Here is a 20,077-nt window from a genome sequence, read left to right as displayed (position 1 = left end):
TGGTCACAGCCTGGAGCTCCGCCCACTTTCCAGCCCTCAGGTTTCCCGTCCACTGCAGTCAGGTCATCGCTGGGATTCTTGTTGTAGTTCCCGCACAGGCCACAGAGGGTGCCAGCATAGGCTGCGGGCACGCGCAGGCGCACGAAACTGTCTCCGTCAAAAGCCAGGGAGAGCCCCGAAGCAGTGTTCACTACTACATCTGCTCCACTTATGTAAACACTGAGTTTCTGGTCCAGATGGAAGGGCAGAGCAACGAACTCTCCGTTCACCTGTGGGGCGGAGAGGACGTGAGAGGGGAGTCACTTGAGAGTTTCGCATACGTACCACGGTTTATAAGCTATGGTATCCAAAGTAGGTTACTTCCCCTGCTGTTGTAAAAGTAAAGAGACACGGAGCTATGGACTCCTTTTTGTTTTTGCTTATATTTTGTTTGTTGCCCCTGTAAGAAGGGACAACTATCGTAGCCTGGGATGCTCCAAGTCTCTGCAACTGTTGTACCTCAGTCTCTGACAGCTGAATTAACAGAAGTGGAACACCACCATCAGACCACATCGTTGGCTCTTTGTGCTACCCTTAAGCAGGTACATTTTAACAATCTACCCTACAGAGGAATACTGGAAGGCTGAGCCTGGGGAAACCACTGCCTCCAGCCTTCTTGCTCCCACAGGCTCTAAGCTGAACCAGTCTCATGCTCCCGCCATGCTGGGAAAGATGCTCGGTACACCAGAGACTGGAATGGATTCTGTGGGGCCCACAGCCCACTCACCTGTAGCTTCCTGGGCCATTGGGCACTGAGGGTCAAGCTGAGGCCGTAGATCCACAGAGTGACACTTCGTGTGTAGCTGACAGCCTGGCTGCCCCTGTGCTCATTAGCCACGGTGACATTGAAGTATTCAGTCCCTGTGGGTGGCTCATGGCAGGGTGCACTCAGCAGGTACTCACAGGTGCCTTGGAAGTCAAACCGGTGCCCATCTAGGGTAGTATAATGAGGATCACCCCAGGCTTGGCATTCAGTTATGCTTGTAGGTTGGCAGCCGATCTCTCCAGAGGGCAACAAGGCACACTCCTCACCCAGCCCACAGCTGGCAGGCTTGCAGACCAAGGAGTCACCTCCAGGTCCACAGTGACACCTCTTAGAGCAGGTGGTATCAGCCCAAAACTCGGTGCCTGCTTCATAGTATGTGCCATTGACCCAGCAGCCACAGCCACCATCCAGGGGAACACACTGATCAGCACTCAGGACGAAGCCCTCGTCACACTGGCATCCCTCCACACAGGGCCCGTCACATGCAGCTGGGGCTGTGTGTCGTGCAGGGGGTGGGCAGCTGGCTGGGCAGGGTGGGCCACAGAGCTCATAGTGGCTGTTGTCAGGGCAGGTGATCTCTGTAGATGAAGGAGAGAGAAACCAAGAACAATGTTGAACTGGCCTATGGGGACAGAGTGGGGAGAGACATCAACAGAGACAGAAGGGGACAGAGAGATTTGCAGATCCAGTGACACAGTCAGAGAGGGACGAAGTGACAAAGTAGAGCTGATGGAGTAAAGGGCAGACAGAGAGATGATGAGCTGCAGACACAGACAGACACAGCCAGGAGACAGGGATGAACAGAAACCAGCTGAAAGACTGCAAAGGGTGAGAGTGAAGCCAGCCCAGCCCAACAGAGTCAGTGTCATGTGCCCAGGCCTTGTCCTGCTCCCCACCACTCACCACAACCGGCCTGAGTCCTCCAGTCCTCGATTTTGATGCCAGCAGCTTGACAGGCAGCAGCATAGGCAGCCAGTGCCTGGCACAGTATGTCTTTGCTGCCCCCACCCAGGCAGACGTCCAGCACACAGCCCTTGAAGAAGCTTTCTGGAGGCACATGGGCATGGCAGCTGGTGAAAGGACTCCCTGTGCCAGGAGCCAGAGGTCCACAGAAGCCAGGACCCTCATACTCTTCCACTCGGTCCTCTGGGCATGTGGGACAGGACCCTTGACATTCATGCCAACAAAGAGGGTCCCACCCNGGAACTTGCCAGCTGCCACCCCAGGTAGGTATTGAGGGTGCCATTGTGCCATTAGGGAAGACTTGGTCATTTTGATGGTTTTTGTCCATGTTTCCACAGAGCCCGCACACTGCACCATGGTAGCTGCTGGGCAGTGTGACCTCTACTCTCCAGTTCCAGTCGTAGGTGACCTGAAGTCCAAAGTTAGTCTCCAGCACAGCCTTTGAGCCTCCATTAATCACTGAAATCCGCCCACCAGCCAAGTACACAGGCAAGGCCATGAGAACTCCATTCACCTGGGGAGAGAGGGAGTCCAACAGGGGTCAGGGAGCAGTGCAGGTGGAGCTGTATCCTCTGTTGTCCAGGTTACCTCCCTCCTCCTAAAGCGCTTCCTCCTGACTGTAGGGGTCAGTACCTTACACACCCCATGGCCATCTAATCCAGCCCCTGAGAAACGAACCCTCCTCCTCCATGCCTTTTTGGGTTTTCCTCTAAATTCGCTCTCTTCCTTCTCCTCCAACCCCTCATTCCTCTTAGCCACTCTCTTCCTTTACAAGTCCCTTTCTGTTCTCTGTCTCTTTGCATCTCCTACCCACATTTCTGTTTCTCTTCCTGTCCCTCCCTCTCTGCATCTCTGTTCTATATGTCTCCCTTGACCAGAAGGCTTTGACTCTTTGTCCTGGCTCCAGCCTTTCTCTAAGTCACTGTTTGCCTACACCCTTATTCCATCTACAGAATGTTTGGTTTATGCTTGTCGCTGCCCCCCACCCCAGTTCCTCTGATGTTTTCTGAGCCTGGGCCTCTTGTTCGTTCCCGACTACTGACAGATGCTTGCTTAAGGAGTGGGGCTCTGAGCTGAGCTCTAACTGGTACCACAGTGCTGGGTTGTCGGGCAGAATAGAGGCCCGCCGCGTTCAGTCCCTTGCATGGTGTCACAGACCTCATCAGGAGGGGACCTGAGCTCAGATCTATGTCTATTCTGGCAGTTCTCAACTTATAGGTTTGGGGGTCAAATGACTTTCACAGGGGTCACCTCAGACCATCAGTAAACACATTATGATTCATAACAGCAAACTTACAGCTATGACTCACAAACAAAAGTAATTGTATGGCTTTGGGTAACTGTATCATGAAGAACTGCATTGAAGGGTCACATCATTATGAAGGCTGAGAAACTGGTCTATGTGAAGGAGAACATCATGGGTCTACTCTACTTTAAGCTCTTAGCAGAGGGCTGTGCTTGATTGCCAGGTAAAGGGTGCCCCATTTCCTGCAGCTTTCTCTATGTAGTTTCATGCCTATGTGAAAATGGTGAGTTTCCAGCGCCTCACTGCTGCTTTGAACACCAGGGTTCATTTGGCCCCACGCCCCAGGGTGTTCCAGGACCATCATGCTGAACATACCCGGACTTTGCCGATCTCATTCTTGTGGATGGAAATGTTGGTGTTGAGAGTGGTCACAGTGACCTCTCTCACATAGGACACAGCGGGGCTACCCCGGTTCTCATTCTTGGTTGTGACAGTGAAGGGAGTCAGGCCCTCGGCATCGACCCCAGGACAGAGCGTCCCTGCCAGGAGGTAGTTGCAGGTGCCCTGGAAGTCGAAGCTCCAGCCATCGAAGGAGTTGTAGTGAGGGTCACCCCACAGCCAACACGTGGAATTATAGTTGGGCACACACACGCCCTCACCACCTTGAACTTTGCAGGTCTCCTGTGGCCGGCAGGTGATACCATGGCATGGGTCTGTGAGGAGAGGAGAAAGTACCGTGAGGGGCTGCCCATCACAAGCATGTCTGCTCCTGGCATCTGCCCGTCTGTGCTAGGGATGTCATCTCTGATGGTTGCTGCAGGTGTGACCAGGCCTTAGTGTCTTGACACCTTAGCCCTCATCCCTGGAGTTGCTATGTGTTACATCTGAGAACCCACCACTAGGGGTCCAGAAATTTCGTATCTCATATCTAGGGTCCCCCGTCTAAATCTCTCAGTTTGGATAACCCACATCACAAAATTCAGTCCCTGGGTGTTAATCCAGCCTCAGGAGTCTCTGAAGACTGGTCCCCAGGGACTTTTGTGTTTAAGACCCCTCTAGTGTCACACTCTCTGTGGCTCCAACTCTGTGTCTGGGTGTCCAGCCTTCAACCTTGCTCCTCTTCAAACTTGTTTCCTGTTTGAAATTGGCCTGGAAGCTTTGTCAGCAGAGGGCGCTGGGGAGTCTGCTGGAGGCAGGGGTGCCTGTCCTCATAGCTTGTGCTGCTCTTCTGCCTGCTGCCTGCTGCCTCTGCTTGTACTCTGTGAGTAGAGGCAGGCAGGACCCTGGCTCTCTAGCTAATCAGCTAAACACCCCAGGCGGCTGCTTCCAGCTGAGTTTTACCAACGTCAGTGGGGGTTTCACTCCTTCAAGTCCAACCTGCAGGATCCTGCACTCTCCAGTATGGTCTATGGTGAGGCCTTCTAAGTCCCAGCCTTCCCTCAGCATTGGGGATCAGCTCTAGGCAGGACTCGTGTGAGCACTGTTTCCCTTATCTGAAAGCAGCCAGTCCCCCTTAGAAGGGGCCCTGAGAAGGAAGGAGGTGGACTGTTCACACACACTAACTGCTATCATTTCTGAGGAGTGAGTCGGGGACAGCAGGAAAGCAGCTAGCCACTGAGGTGGGTGAGGGCAGAAACACATGCAAACCTTGGTAGTGAACAGACACAAACTCTGTCTGTCTGTCTGTCTGTCATTGTCTCTGTCTCTCCACAGCCACCATGTGGGTTCTGGGAACTGAACCCAGGTCCTCTGAAAGAACAGCCAACAGCCAGTGCCATGTGAGCCATCTCTCCAGCCCTAACCCTTAATTTTTAATCCCTTTTTTCCTTCTCCCTCCATTTTTTTTTAAATTTCCTGTCTTTGGTCAAATCAGCTTCCCTTTTCTCATCTTTCCCCTTATAGAAGACAGAAACTCTCTCTCTCTCTCTCTCTCTCTCTCTCTCTCTCTCTCTCTCTCTCTCTCTCTCACACACACACACACACACACACACACACACACACCACACCACCTCATAAAAAATCAACTTAAAATGGATGACAGGCCTTAAGGCCAGTCCCTAGATTTTAAAACTGCTAGAGGACACAGTGAAAACACCAGGACCAGGCACTAACAGCTCAATGAACTCTTCAGGAGACGGTGAAGAGAACTGGTAAAATAAAACTTCACCGGATCAAAAAGCTTCTGCATAGAGAGTGAAGGGACAGGGCACAGAACGGGAGAGAAGTCGTTGTCAGCCATTAATCTGACAGGAGACTAATATCCAGACTACATAAAGAACTCAAAAAAAATTAACACAAGACAGCAAGTAATTTAGCAAGTAGATGGGCAGAAAACAAATTTTTCAAAGGAAGGACATAATCAGAGAGCAAGTGGCCAAAATCCTTGATTTAACTTAAAACGAGAGTTCATGTCAGCCCAGCCAGAATGACCATCATCACGGAAATGAGCAAGTGCTGGTGAGGGCTCTGGGCAAGGAAAGCCTTATCCACGGCTGGGAGGGACGTCAGCTGATGCAGCCCCTGTGGATATCAGTGTGAAGTGCCTGGAGAAACTCAGAGCATCCTATGTGCCTGCTCCACCGCTGGGTATGTGCCCAAAGGCGGCTAAGCAACCACACCACAGAGGTCCCTGCACATCCATGTCTGCTGTTCACTGTTCGAAGTAGCCAAGTGATGGGGTCAGCCTAGGTGCCCATCAGCTGACAGGACAAGACATGCGGCCCACATACACAGAGGAGCCTTACTTAGTCATGAAGAATGTGATCACGCCACTTGCGGGAAAATGGATACGACTGAAGTTCGATGATGCCATCATTATAAAGTTTTCTCTCACACGTGGAAGTTAGGGAAGGAAAAGGACGTGAAACTGGAAAGTCAGGGTCGGGGACAGATAGAGACGTGGAAGAGAAAGGAGACAGTGAGGGGGAGTAAGACAGTAACGAGAGGATGCCTGGAGCGAGATCACAAATGCTCTCCTTTTCTGTAGTTGACCTATGTTAATAAAGCACAGTTCTTAAGAAAAGCAGGGTTGCTGGGCCGTGGTGGTGCATGACTTTGATCCCAGTACTTGGCTGGCAGATTTCTGTGAGTTTAATGCCAGCCTGGTCTACAGATCGAGTTCTAGGACAGCCATGGCTACACAGAAAGAAAGAAAAAAAGGAAAAACGAATAAGCAAACAAACAAAGTGAAAAGAAAAGCACTCCTTTTGCTTGCTGTGAGGGAATCTAGAGCTTTGTGCATGGAAGACAAATATCCCACCACTGGCCTGGACCACCCTCAGACACACAAGTCATTCACTGCCTGGACCACCCTCAGACACACAAGTCATTCACTGCNTGGACCACCCTCAGACACACAAGTCATTCACTGCCTGGACCACCCTCAGACACACAAGTCATTCACGGCATAGATTAAGCTTTCCCTGTTCAGGTGAAGTTGTGGCATCTCTCTCCTGATAGGACCCCTGCTATGGTGTTTATCACTTCTGCGAGTCTCAGCCCAGCCTCCAGATCCTAGTTCCAACTTTGTTACTCTCCTGGGATTCTCTGCCCCCTCCTCCCCACCCCGCACCTTAGGAAATCAATTCGAGGGAGGCCCCATGTCACAGCTTTAAACTAGTAACCCTAAACAGAACCCCCAGCGATCCTTATCCCCAGTGTGAAAGGTTGTGCTGTGGCCCAGTCCTGCTGTGCTCTAGGAGGCCTCACACTCCGCTTCCCCTGGAAACACACGATCAAGTTCAGTGTCCTTAGTCATCAGGGAAATTAAAACAAGATTTCCCTTTAATGACAAACTGCCCTTTAGTGCTGGTGTCCAAAGCCCCAGATAATCCAATGAGCCAGTGGGCAAGAAGTCATGAGACCAGTTGGCACTTGCTGCAGGTAAAGCTGTCTTGCCTCTCCGTCCCTCCATACACACCGTCTATGGTTGTTTTACATCATAAGGGTTCAGAAGTTCTGTTGAAAGCTCCTTAGCCTGAAAACTGAATTATTGACTATAGGGCCCTTGAGAAAAAAAATTCACCTATCCTGCAGTACTCCAAGGGCCTTTGACCTCCACCATCAAAATCTTGCCCCAGGGTTCCCGCAGCCTTAAAGCCCCTTGACACCCAACCTGCATGATCTCTGCCTTTGGCTCCTAGAATCCCAGCCTAAGGTCTGGCATCTCAATCCACAGCCCTCTGAACCTCTCACCATGAAGCATGTCACCCTCAGCTCCCAGCCCGTGTCCTGTATCCCCCCTACACCAGCCCAGCCACACTGTCCAGCACCTTTGGTGACGCAGGTCAGGATGCCTCCTGAGGGCTCGCACACTTGTCCTGGTTTGCAGCTGTGATCCTGGCACATCATGCCTTTGCCTGGTTGGCACACACAATGCTGCTGGCAGTTTTCAATGAGAACTGACTCCTCTGGCTGTGGGGACAGAGAGCATGCTATCAGTAACCAGAGGTGGAGGCCGATTCCCAGTGTTCCAGGCACAAAGAGGTTGGGGACAGCTCTCAGCAGTGAAATTGAGGCATGGCATGGCTTTGGGGCCCAATTCATTCATTCATTCATTCATTCATTCACCCATTCATTCCAGAATATGTGAGGAATTGCTGTTGCTTAGAGGAGCAGAGTCTAGTAGTCTTTCAGAGCAAACTTTGTGGAGCACATTGCCCAGCGGAACCTGGTTTCACTCTTTCCAAACTGAATGACTGAACATCATTGCTTAGCCTCTTTATGCCTCAGCTTCTTCATTTGTAAATGACAGCTAGTAACAGGAGCAATCTGAGAAAGCAGTCCGGAGTTTATACTATGTATGAGGTAGAGATGGAACCAAAGGGTGACCTCTTCAGTGGTTCACACTGGTTTGCAAAGGAGTAGAGACAGGGCTGGGCTGGGGAGTGATGGGCAGGAGTGTAGTGATTCATTTCAGTGCTCTCAGCATGCGCAGGTTTGAGAATTATCAATGTGTGTATGCGTGTGCGCATGTGCATGTGTGTATGTGTGTGTGCAATATATGTAATAATAAGAGAGGTTCACGGTAAGCAGTGTGCACACATGTTCAAGAGGCTGAACAGAGGAAAAGCTAGAGTGCTAATGATCAGTAGAAGTGGGGTGGGTCTAGGAAGGGGCCCTGGGTTCTGTATGGCTGGGTTCTTACCTCATAGTAGACCCCATTGTGGTAGCAGCCACATTGCTCGATGGGCACGCAGGCTTTGCCGTTGTACAGGAAGCCAGAGTCACATTCACAGCCCTCAGCACACCCTTCTGGGCACTGCTGGGGTGTATTCAGAGCCCAGCAGCCCAGGGAGCAAGTGTCTGCACAGACCTCATAGTGGCTGTGAGGGGGGCACTCCATTGCTGTAAGAAGAGAATGCCCATCAGAGAGCAGGGTGGGGTTGGGGATCCCACCCCTTCTCTGTCCCAACCTCCCTCACCCCTCCTCAATGCCCTGTTACTCACGACAGAAAGTTTCCGTCCTCCATGGCTCCACTTGCCCCCCAGCTGCCTGGCAGGCGCTCACGTAGGCATGGATGATGTTACAGAGAATGCTCTGGTTTCCGCCACCCAGGCAGAGATCAAAGACACAGTCTTGTAAGGGACCCTGGGGGTCTAGCAGCTTGTGGCAGGCAGCCAGTGGCCCTGAGGGGCTGGTGAGCAGCCCGCAGAACTGTTCCCCATGATATTTGTCCTGCAGCTCGGGGCTGCACTCGGTGTCACAGTCATCTCCTGTGCAGGGAGGCACTGGTGCGCAAGGGGAGTCGGGCACAGCTTCCTCCCAGGAGTTACCAAAGTCACTGGGGTCTGTTGTCTGAGAGCCGTCGGGCTTCTGGAAGTCGTCCTGGGGGTCCCCGTTGTAATCCCCGCACAGACCACACATCTGCTTGTAGTAGTTGCCTGGGATGGTGACCCGAACATAGTACACAAGGTCAAAGGCCACACGCAGGCCAAAGTCGGTTTCAATCACGACGTCGGACCCGTGCTGGGAGACTCGGATCTTGCCTCCATCCAGCACCACAGGCAGCTTCATGTCCACACCATTCACCTGTGAGGCAGGGAATGACAGGCTTCAGAGGGCTTGCTTTGAGGCAGTCTGTCACTAAGTGTTCCTACCTGACACTGAAATCCTGTGTGACCTCACTTCTGTAGGCCCTAGCTCCCATATTTGTAAAATATGTATAATAGCAGTGCCTTATAGTTGGGTTTAATGGTGGTTTACAAAAGGTAAATAAATCTCCCTCGGAAGCTGGTGAGAGGGGCCAGCGTTAAGAGAATATTTACTGCTGTATCAGAGGACCAGAGGTCAGACCCTAGCTCCCACACCCAGCTGCTCACAAACTCCTGTAACTCCAATTCTCTGTCCTCTGTGGTTACCCACATGTACATATGCAGACACACAGAGGCATGAATAAATAAAATAAAATAATAATAAAAAGATGAGTCTACCCAGAACCTCAGGAAGTATTTTTGAAGAAAGGTCATAGCAGATGTAATTAGAGTTACGGTCTTGAAGTGAGATAATCATATATCAGACAGGACTCCAAAGCCAATGGCCAGTGTCTTCAGGTGAGATGAGAAGAAAAGAGAGGGAGAGGGAAGGAAACGAGGGCTGGAGAGATGGCTCAGCAGTTAAGAGCACTGACTGCTCTTTCAGAGGTCATGAGTTCAATTCCCAGCAACCATATGGTGGCTCACAACCATCTGTAATTGGATCTGATGCCCTCTTCTGGTGTGACTAAAGACAGCTACAGTGTAGTCACATACATTAAATAAATAAATAAATAAATAAATAAATAAATAAATAAATAAATATTAAAAGGGAAGGAAGGAAGGAAGGAAGGAAGGAAGGAAGGAAGGAAGGAAGGAAGGAAGGAAACTTCAACTCCACGGGGCTAAAAGGACTGTGTCTGTGCCAGCAGTCTAGGTGCAGTGTTAAAAACCTGTAGCTGCTTTGTTGTAGTTAAGGGGATAATGGCATCACAGATTGCCCCCTTCTTCGAACCTTTCCCATCTCTGAACTTTCCACTGTGTGATTATACCACATCCTGTCTATGGTGAGAGCAGGGAGGTGCCTGGGACAGACCCTATGTGGGGTGCGGGACGGTTGTGTACATGAAGAGAGAAGGATGGAGAGCTTCAGTGGGGACAGTCAGTAGTGTGTGACAGTAGTGTGTGACAGAAGAGTCAGAGCCATGGACAGTTCCCGGCCTCCTTGCTTTCTCCCAATATGTCCTCTGATTGGACCCCTGTTTCACACGTTCCTGCAGACTCTGCCTGCTCTCTATGCATCATACACATGGCCCTCCCCTCGAGGAGCCTCTGCTCTCACCTTGACCTTCCATTGATTCTGCTCCAGGCGCAGGGTGTAGTTGGCCACCAGGACGGTGATCACCTTGGTCACACTGACTTTCCCATTACCCCAGGCCTCATTCTCCTGCAGGACAGTGAACTGGTGAAGACCAGGCCGGTTTCCACAGGTTTGCGCTAGCACGTACACACAGGTGCCCATGAAGTCAAAGCGGCGGCCGTCAAAGGTGATGTAATGAGGGTCTCCTGATGCCTGACAGGTAGTAGTGCCCACAGCCACACACCCCAGGACTCCATTGGATGGTTGGCAGGCCTCCTGTGGGCCACAAGATGAGGGCTCGCAGGAAACCAGGCCACCTTCCTCACAGTGGCAAAGAGAATCGCATCCAGGTCCAGGATAGAAGGTTTCTCCTGGTGCGTGATAGGCACCCTGGTGTACACAGCCGCAGGAGGCCAGAGGCACACAAGACTCACCACTGAGGGCAAAGCCCTCATTACAAACACAGCCCTCTCGGCATTCTGAGCCACAGCCTCCTTGCACTGGCAGGTCTCCACAGGACAGTGGGCATCCGTAGGAACATTGCTCATAGTGGCTGTTAGGTGGGCAGGTCAGTGCTGCAGAGAGAGGGCCACCAAGATCATTAGCTCTTTCAAAGGGTCACAGTGGATCCCCTGTACACTTCAGTCTCTCATACACACATGCTGAGTCATCGACAAGAGGTCTGTGTGCTCGGTGGCACCAGGAGATCATCTCCCATCACATTTAATTGGATTTGTCAATTAATATTTGATTCTCACACCACTCAAATTTGTGATTATCTCTGTGTATTCAAGTTGGACATAAACTGCATGCAATGCATGTTTTAAACACGCACACACATGTACATGTGAGTAATCTATGCAGTGTGCCTGCAGATGTTGTCTTTCCTCTCCACCTTCTGCCCTCCTGCACACCCATCTCCTGCTTCTGGGTTTTCTTTTTACTCAGAACCTCTGATAGTCAAGAAAAGCATTCCACCATTTCCCAGCAGTAGCATTCATACACACACAGAGACACAGACACAGACACAGACACAGACACAGACACAGACACACACAGACACACACAGACAGACTCTCTCTCTCTCTCTCTCTCTAATAGCAGTTTTAAATAGTACCATGTTAATCTTTGTAGAACCTGACTGATGGACATAAAAGGTCCACTGTCCTGTGCTTTTCCCACAAGCAAAGAGATTCTTAAAAGTCCAAGATGCCACTTGCTGGAAGTTTCAGCGTTTGCAATTATCTATACTCAAGATGGAGCAGCTGGAGGTGCCCATTCCACTCAGAGTTCAAGCCCTCAAGAGGAAAATGGCAGCTCCCTTCAGGACAGGGAGCCTAGCACTATTATTTACATTTGTGTTCCCTCTGAAAAAGCTAGTAAAGCCGTTTGTTCCTGTATGAAAATATGCATTACAGGGCACACTCGACTGAAGTTTAAAACTCGGGAGATGGGCAGATGGCTTTCCAAATCTCTGTGAAAGGCAAGCAAAATTTCTTCCCAACCCTTCCTGCACCCACATCTGCAGCAAAGAGCTGTGTGTGGGTAAAGTGGCCAGATAGGACCAAGGACAGCTGCAGAGGGGTCCGGACTCCCTCTCAACACAGCACTGCCAAGTCTCTCAGTCAACAATGTCACTGCACACTGCTGCCTCTGACTTCCTAGCTATCTTGAGAGCAGGCATGAAACTGCAAGTTGGTACCTTCAGTCTCCTCAGCTTTTCCAGGGCACAAGCACAGGCCATTCCTCACTAGGCATCATAAGGATTAAATGATGCTACTTGTATGTTAAAGAACAAACATCAGACTCAACCCCAGGGATGCTATTCTTGGTACTTACGGCAAAGTTTCCCGCTCCTCCAGGGATGCACAGTGCCCCCGGCAGCCTGGCATGCAGCAGCATAGGCTGCCAATGCATCACACAGTGGCCCAGACTGACCAGGCAGCAGGCAGAGGTCATAGACACAGTCACGTATGGCACCCTGGGGGTTCAGCAACTTGTGACACTCCCGGAATGGACCCTCGGGATCAGCAAGGATTCCACACTCCTTTTTGCCTTCAACTTGCTGGGTCACAAGGGAGTCCAATTGGGGACAGTCACCAGGTTCAGTTGCTCCACACCCAGGTATTATCTCTTCTTGCCAGCTGTTCCCAAAGTCCAATACATTGGAAGCTTGGCCTCCACCCTTCAGAGCCAGGTCGTCATCTGGGTTCCCATTGAAGTTCCCACAGAGCCCACACACAGCTTTAGCATAGCTGCTGGGCACCTTGGCAGTCACATGAGCATCCCAATTGTAGGTAACAGTCAAGCCAAAGTCTGTGCTCACGATAGCATCATTGCCTTGGCGGTGCACCTGAATCTTCCCACCTGCAGCCTGGAAGGGCAGGTACTGAAGGACGCCATCTATCTGCGGAGAGATGCGGGAAGAACAACAGGTCAGTCAGGGTTTTCATGTTTTTACTCAGCTGGCTCTGCCCCCCACCCCTCCTTGGTTCCACCTCAGGACTTCATGATGGCTGTTCCCTCTGTCTACCACGCCACCCATCACCCCTTACTCTTGAAACTCTAACCCAAATCTCTGACTGCTACTTCTCAAAGCCTACCTCACCTGTCTCCCTGGAACTTATTTTAGTGTGTTCGCACAGACTGTACTGCCTCTGGTTAACCCTTTCTGGAACAGTGCTCCCCACCCCCACCCTGCTCCCTGCTCTCTGTGTTTCAATGCCAGGCTTGAGCCAAACCTCTCAGCTCAGCCTCAGAAGACCCAGATGATCTGAGTCCCACTGGTCCCTATTCAATCTCCCAGCTCAGCCCTACCCCTTCATCCCAGCCATACAAGCCACACACATGCTTGAACTCAGAGCTCAGACTTGGGGCTCTTTTCCTTGCTGTACCCCTGCTTACGACACTCTCACTCACCCCCACACCCCAGTTCTGCATCCACAGCTGCCAATGTCTCCTTCACATCCTGTGTGAAAGCAAGATTCTCTACCCACTTGGCCCTACCCATGCCCAGCTTTCTGACCCACAATTCCGCCTGCTTCTGCACGCCACCTCCCGGCGTGGACCTCCCAGCGCGACTGGCTATTCTCGTCACCTGGGTGCTGTTCTATCTTCTTCAAGACTACCCAGCCTCCGGCTTCATGTTTGCAGTTCCCTCTGCCCCGAGGAGGTCATTGTTTACCTGGTGGCCTCTTCATTGTTCTCCAGGCCTCATCGGAATCCAAACGCTTGGTTATCGTTAGCCCCTGCCTAGGCTCTTTGGTCACCGCCTCTGGTTCTCTCACTCATGCCCACCAGCGCCCTTGCTGAGTCTCACCCCTCAAGCTAATTCCTTACACATGCTGTCCCGTTCTCCTGGAACTCCTTTCTGTCGGTTCCCTGTCTGACTTTGGGACAAGTGACAGACTATAAAAAATTCCTGCAGGCTAGAGACATAGCTCAGGAGTTAGCAGCATGAACTGCTTCTGCAGAGGACACGAGGACTGAGTTAAATTCTCAGGATCCATGGAGGGCAGCACATTGCCTGTGAGCCCAGACCACAGGGATCCCAGACCTCTGGGCCCCTCTGGGACTTTTGTTCACAGCCCATGCGGCCCTCCCCCAGTTAAAATAATAATATAATATATTCATTTACTCTTTTGGTTTTTTGAGACAGGGTTTCTCTTAGTAGCCTTGGCTGTCTTGGAACACACTTTTTAGACCAGGCTAGCCTCACTTTTTAGATCAGGCTAGCCTCAAAGTCACAAATAACTGCCTGCCTCTGCCTTCCAAGTGCTGGGATTAAAGGCAAGTGTCACCACCGCCAGTTGTTTAAAAAAATGGTTTTTGTTTGTTTTGTTTTTTTCAAAGTATGAACTCCAGAGCAAAACAGCTGGGTTCCAGATTCTAACTCTCCAGCACCTCAGACTCACTAAGGTCCTCTGGGTGCACATAACTGTGAGCCTCAGTGGCTGGCTCAACCTCTCCACTTCAGTCTTGTCAGGCAAAGATGAGTGAACTTTCCTTCCTTGCTGTGGAGAGGAGGAGGTGGGTGAGCGTGTGCTGTCCATTCAGGTATTGAGCTATTAGTATACAGGCCTCGGGCAAATGTCTTTTCAGATAAGTGAGAAAACAAATACCTATTAATAATTATTCCCTCTCCTTATCTGGAGCTCTGTACCAAACTCTTGCTGGTGAGCAACATTTTCTTCACTTTGGGGGCCATGTGTGAGAGGTGCACAGGATCGGGAGCACAGAAAGTTCTCTTGGTCTCCCGTTTCCAACGTGTACATCCCACTCCCTAGGGGAGAGGCCAAACTCCACCTGCTCCCCAGACTTCTTTGTTATAAGAAGGGGATATTGTGTGAATATCCGACTGCTCCCTTTCCCAGTTTTACCTTTGGATTCTACAGAGAAAACGAATGCTTTTCTACTCTCAGTAGGGCTGGGCCCTTCGGAAGACCACCTGGGCACCTGTAAGCCTTGCTCCATCTTGCTCCTCATCCCAGAGGCCGGATGAGGATCTGTGTCATCCTTAACATGCACACCCAGCTGGATACTGACATTTCATATGTCACGTTGCTCTGTGAAGCGTCATCTTCCAGAAAATGCGTAAGCCTACAACTCTAAAGTTTCACAAGACAGTAGCTGCTAACCTCTACTGTGCACTCCATGGGCGCCACAGCATCTTGTTTGTTTGTTTGTTTTGTTTCTGTTTCTGTTTGGTTTCTGTTTCTGTTTGTTTCTGTTTTCTGTTTCTGTTTGTTTCTGTTTCTGTTTCTGTTTCTGTTTCTGTTTCTGTTTCTGTTTCTGTTTCTGTTTCTGTTTCTGTTTCTGTTTCTGTTTCTGTTTCTTCTGTTCTTTCTGTTTCTGTTTGTTTTTGTTTGAGACAGGGTTTCTCTGTGTAGCCCTGGCTGTCCTGGAACTCACTTTGTAGACCAGGCTAGCCTTGAACTCAGAAATCTGCCTGCTTCTGCCTCCAAAGTGCTGGGATTAAAGGCATGAACCACCCCTACCATGGCATCTTTTAAAGGCCAGGCAGGCATAAATTCATCCAAATTCCACAGCCACCCAACCATGAGCTGCCGCTGCTTCCGCTGCTGCTGCCCTAGTATGAAACATCTTACTATGTCCTTCCTTCCTCAGAGCAAAATGCAAAGGCTAGAGACAAGTCAGAGCTGAGAAGAGAGTGTACTGCCTGGGCTCCTGTGCCCCTCCTTTAACCACAAGTTTGTTTGTTTGTTTTGTTTTGTTTTTTAAAAAATAAGCCCGTTCCACTCCAACTATAGTCTTTCAGGAGATTCACACCCTCCCCCTGGTTCCCTGCCCTGTGGAACTTACCAGCACTCTTCCAGGATTCTCCCTTCGCACAGCCACTTCTACCCCGTGGGCCACCACGCGCACAGCTCTTGTGTAGCTCACGGTCTGACTGCCTCGGTGTTCATTTTCCACCAGCACCTTAAAGGCAGGCAGTGCAGCATTCTGGCCGCATGAGCCCACCAGCAGGTATGTGCAGGTACCCATAAAGTCAAAGCGCTTTCCATCGAAGCTCACATAGTGCGGGTCTCCAGATGCCTGGCAGCTGGCGAAATTGTCTGGGTAGCAACCCAGGAGGCCATTCTGCACATTGCAGCGCTCACCACTAGGGCATCCTGTTGTGTCCCTGCAGGTCACCTGCTGAGTGGCTCCATCACAGGTGCAGCGGCGGCGGCATTGGTCATCATCAAACACTTCCTGACCCGGGGCCAGTGGGCGACCCTGGTAGATGCACCCACAGGATGAGACAGGCACACAATCACCGCCACTGGCCACGAAGCCTGGAAGGCACACGCAGCCCTCCACGCAAGGGCGCGAAGAGCAGTTGGTCGGTGCGGCTTCCGAGTTGCAGGAGGGTGGGCAGGCAGGGCTGCAAGGATCATAGCAGCTGTTGGCTGGACAGGACATGGCTGAGGAAGGACAGAAGTTGTGTCAGGCCAGGGTGGGAGGCCCACACCCCTCAGTTAATGGCACTCCTACCTTCTTGATGCTTAGGTCCCAATGCCCCCTCCAGCCGGGACAACCCTAGACAACCAACCAGGCAGTGGGCAAATCCTGAGACTTTCACCTACCAAGCCCATGCAGAATCTGTCTCCACAGCCCAGGAACTACAGCAGCCTCCTGCTTGGCTCTTTGCTCCACTGCACCAAATGTGCTCCTCACAGTACCCAACAGACTGCAAACGCAGGCTCAGACCAGGTACCTCACCCCCCACCTCCTGTGGCTCCGTCTCACTGGGGGGGGGCGCGATAGGGGGAAACAGAGTCTTCCCAAGGCCCAGGGGTTCCCCTCATCATCTCCTTGTTCCCATCTCTCTCAACCCCTACCCATTTGTCTATGCCTTCCCTATCATAACCTCCAGTCACTCTGAACGCTCCCTTTCCAGCGCTATGTCTGTCTCTAACTTTGGCAAAGCTTGGATGTCTTGGCCCACCTGTGTCTCTGTCACTGTCCAACATCAGGCTGAATCACAAACATGATTCAGATATTGGGCAAATGCCCCTCATCGTGGGCTCTCATCCTGGGTGCTACTTACGGCAGCTGGCTGGTAATCTCCAGTTCTCAAGGGTGACACCCAGTTCTACACAGGCCTGGGCATAGGCGCTAAGGCTCCGGCACAGGCTGAGTCGCTCCCCTCCAGTGACACACAGGTCAAACACACAATCATCTAGGAAAGGCTTGGGGTCCAGGAATTCATGGCAAGCAGAAAAGGGGCCTGTGGACAGAGTTAGCATGCCACAGAGACGGTCTCCCTTGTAGTGTTGGGTCTGGCCTGGGGTGCAGGAGGGACAAGAGTTGTGGCAGCCATCATCACACAGGTAGTCCCCATCATCCAGCTTCCAGCTATTTGCAAATTCCAAGGCATTGGGAGCCTGGTCCAAGTCAGGCGTGAGGAAGTCATCGGCAGGGTCTCCGTTATAGTTGCCGCACAGCCCGCACACTTGGTCTTGGAAGCGCTTGGGCAGGCTCAGGGTCAGCTGGCCATCCCAGTCATAGGTGACCACCAGCCCAAAGTCCATCTCTATCACACCTCGTGTTCCACTCTGGTGCACACGCAGGCGACCCTCACTCAGAGAGGCAGGGAGGCGGGAGCGCTGATTGTCAATCTGCAGAGAGGTGACAGTGGTCAGACTCCTGTGTGATCTCTCCTTCTGATCTTCATCTCCTTTACTGAAATCCCCAGCTCTAGCCACACAGGGTCCTTCCTTCCTTTGTCACCAGCTGAGCCTAGGGATGCTTGCTCTTGCACTTCCAGTGGCCTGATGTGTTCTTCCCCAAGATGTGCATGAAGACCCCCGCCCCCCAACAATGTCTGCTAAGGTGTCACTGGCTCAGTGAGGCTGTCCCTGGTCACCCTTCCAGTAGCTCTTTCCTGTTGTCCCTCCTCCTCTACTTCCCAGTTCCCACAGCTCCTAGCCCTCTCCCACAGTTATCTCCAGTGCCTCTGACAGTGGCTGGCAGAACGGCAAGCTCATTACAAGCGTGAAGCCAGTGTGAGGAAGGAACCTGGCAGGGTTGATGGCAGCTAGGGGCAGCTTCAGGGAGCCAGTGAAACGGTGGGACTCATGTTCATGACACAAGCGAGCAAGCAAGAGTCAGGAGGTTGTGGGCAAAACAAGTCAAGACTTGCAAGCACCAAAACAAGTCTCCCAGAGGGCTGCCAGCTCATTAAACCATTACTGTAGTATGTCAATCAGCACAGTAAAATTCCTGCCCAGGGGCAGCCTTAACTCAAACACTGGCACATTCTGAGCTGTGTAGAAAATGGCCACGTTCCTGAACGCCTCCTCCTTTTCTATGCAGCCAGCAGTCCGCTGACACTCTTTTCGGGAACACACCCTCACTTTCCCTCACTTTGGAGGTATCTCATCTCTGCCTTACTCTAGCCTGTGAGTTAGCCTGCACAAACTCGTTGTGTTCTGGCCCTGTGCAGGGAGAGCACTAGAGACAAAGCATTGGAACAGCATCTGCCAGCAATGCAAGCTGAGAAGGGAGTCAGGACCGGGATGGAGGAGGCACTGGCAGAGGCCTTGGGGCCGGATGAGAAGCCTTGAGAACAGGCCATACTGAATTCTGCCAGTTAAGGAAGGCTCCCCAGAGAAGGGACAGTTGGGTCAAGCCTGGGAGGACTGATAAGAGTCCCAGATACTCTAAAGGAGATAGAAGGCAAGTGTGAGACCACCGGGGGAAACTGGGTGAACCCTGTCTCAAAGTAAAACAGAGAGCTGCAATGTAGCTCTCAGCAGTACAGTGCTCAGCATTGGGAAGGGATTGAGATCAAAAGTAACATTTTAAAAAAAGATAATATTAAACAGAAGTACTGTTAAACTACTCACAGAGGTAGTTTCTTGTGTGGAGGAGAAAAAAAAGATCATGATGTCATATTCACAAATGGTCATGTTTTATCTTACACCCTTTCACGAAGTTCTTTGTGCATCTCTATACTCATTATATAGACGAGGCTGGCATCAGCCTCACAGAGGTACCTGCCTTTGATTCCCAAATGCTGAGAAGAACAACTAATCTAAGTGGGGAGAAGAGATCAAGACTGTGGTGGCCAAGAGAGACTGCATGAAGACTGGGAAGTTGCTGTAGGGAAGGGTCTTAAGTGATCAAGAAAATCTCCATCTTGAGAAGAGAGGTGTCCACCCCGCCCAGGGGGGCTTTGCTGGAGCATCCGGGGGGAGCCATCTTCCTTCCCGGATCCCGCCAAGACTAGTCTGCACAGGTGAGGGTGTGGACTACAGAAGCTAACAGCTTTTGGGACAGGTGGGAGCCACAGAGCTTCTAAGGCAGGCCCCATTTTGGGCTCCAGACATCCGGGCACCTTCCCTGCCAGAGGAGAGGTGTCCACCCTGCCCGGGAGGGCTTTACTGGAGCATCCACAGGAGCCATCTTCCTTCCTGGATCCCACCAAGACTAGTCTGCACAGGTGAGGGTGTGGACTACAGAAGCTAACAGCTTCTGGGACAGGCCTGTTTCGGGCCTTCATCTTCTGCCAGGAGGCAAATCCATCCGATCAACAGATATCTGTGCACCTTCTCTGCAAGAGGAGAGCTTGCCTGCTGAGAGTGCTCTAACCACTGAAACTCAGGAGAGAGCTAGTCTCCCAGGTCTGCTGGTAGAGGCTAACAGAATCACGAAAGGAACAAGCTCTAACCAGAGACAACTATAACAAGTGACTCCAGAGATTACCAGATGGTGAAAGGCAGACATAAGAATCTTACTAACAGAAACCAAGACAACTCACCATCATCAGAACCCAGGACTCCCACCTCAGCCAGTCCTGGGTACTCCAACATACCCGAAAAGCTAGACCCGGATTTAAAGGCCTATATCATGATGATGGTCGAGGACATCAAGAAGGACTTTAATAACTCACTTAAAGAAATACAGAACACTGCTAAAGAGTTATAAGTCCTTAAAGAAAAATAGGAAAAAACATCCAAACAGGTGATGGAAATGAACAAAACCATACTAGACCTAAAAAGGGGAGTGAACACAATAAAGAAAACCCAAAGTGAGGCAACGCTAGAGATAGAAACCCTAGGAAAGAAATCTGGAACCTTAGATACAAGCATCAGCAACAGAACACAAGAGATGGCCAGGCGTGGTGGTGCATGCCTTTAATCCCAGCACTCGGGAGGCAGAGGCAGGCGGATTTCTGAGTTCGAGGCCAGCCTGGTCTACATAGTGAGTTCCAGGACAGCCA

General features: G+C 51.2%; 1 protein-coding gene across 1 annotated transcript in view; it reads right to left on the bottom strand.

Annotated features, from left to right (window-relative positions):
• Fcgbp (Fc fragment of IgG binding protein) overlaps window positions 1-20,077 on the bottom strand; it is an 81,333-nt gene that overhangs the window by 55,624 nt on the left and 5,632 nt on the right. Inside the window, 11 exon segments of the mRNA XM_021166163.1 lie at window positions 8-269; window positions 767-1,383; window positions 1,709-2,282; window positions 3,390-3,727; window positions 7,286-7,427; window positions 8,161-8,360; window positions 8,463-9,045; window positions 10,330-10,922; window positions 12,187-12,754; window positions 15,670-16,274; window positions 16,901-17,471. Coding sequence (XP_021021822.1) covers window positions 8-269; window positions 767-1,383; window positions 1,709-2,282; window positions 3,390-3,727; window positions 7,286-7,427; window positions 8,161-8,360; window positions 8,463-9,045; window positions 10,330-10,922; window positions 12,187-12,754; window positions 15,670-16,274; window positions 16,901-17,471 — 5,053 coding nt within the window.

The sequence above is a fragment of the Mus caroli genome, chromosome 7 (genome assembly GCF_900094665.2).
Source record: "Mus caroli chromosome 7, CAROLI_EIJ_v1.1, whole genome shotgun sequence".
Classification (NCBI taxonomy): Eukaryota; Metazoa; Chordata; class Mammalia; order Rodentia; family Muridae; genus Mus; species Mus caroli.
Note: the sequence above shows the minus strand (reverse complement) of the source record. Positions and strands in the feature narration are given on the sequence as shown.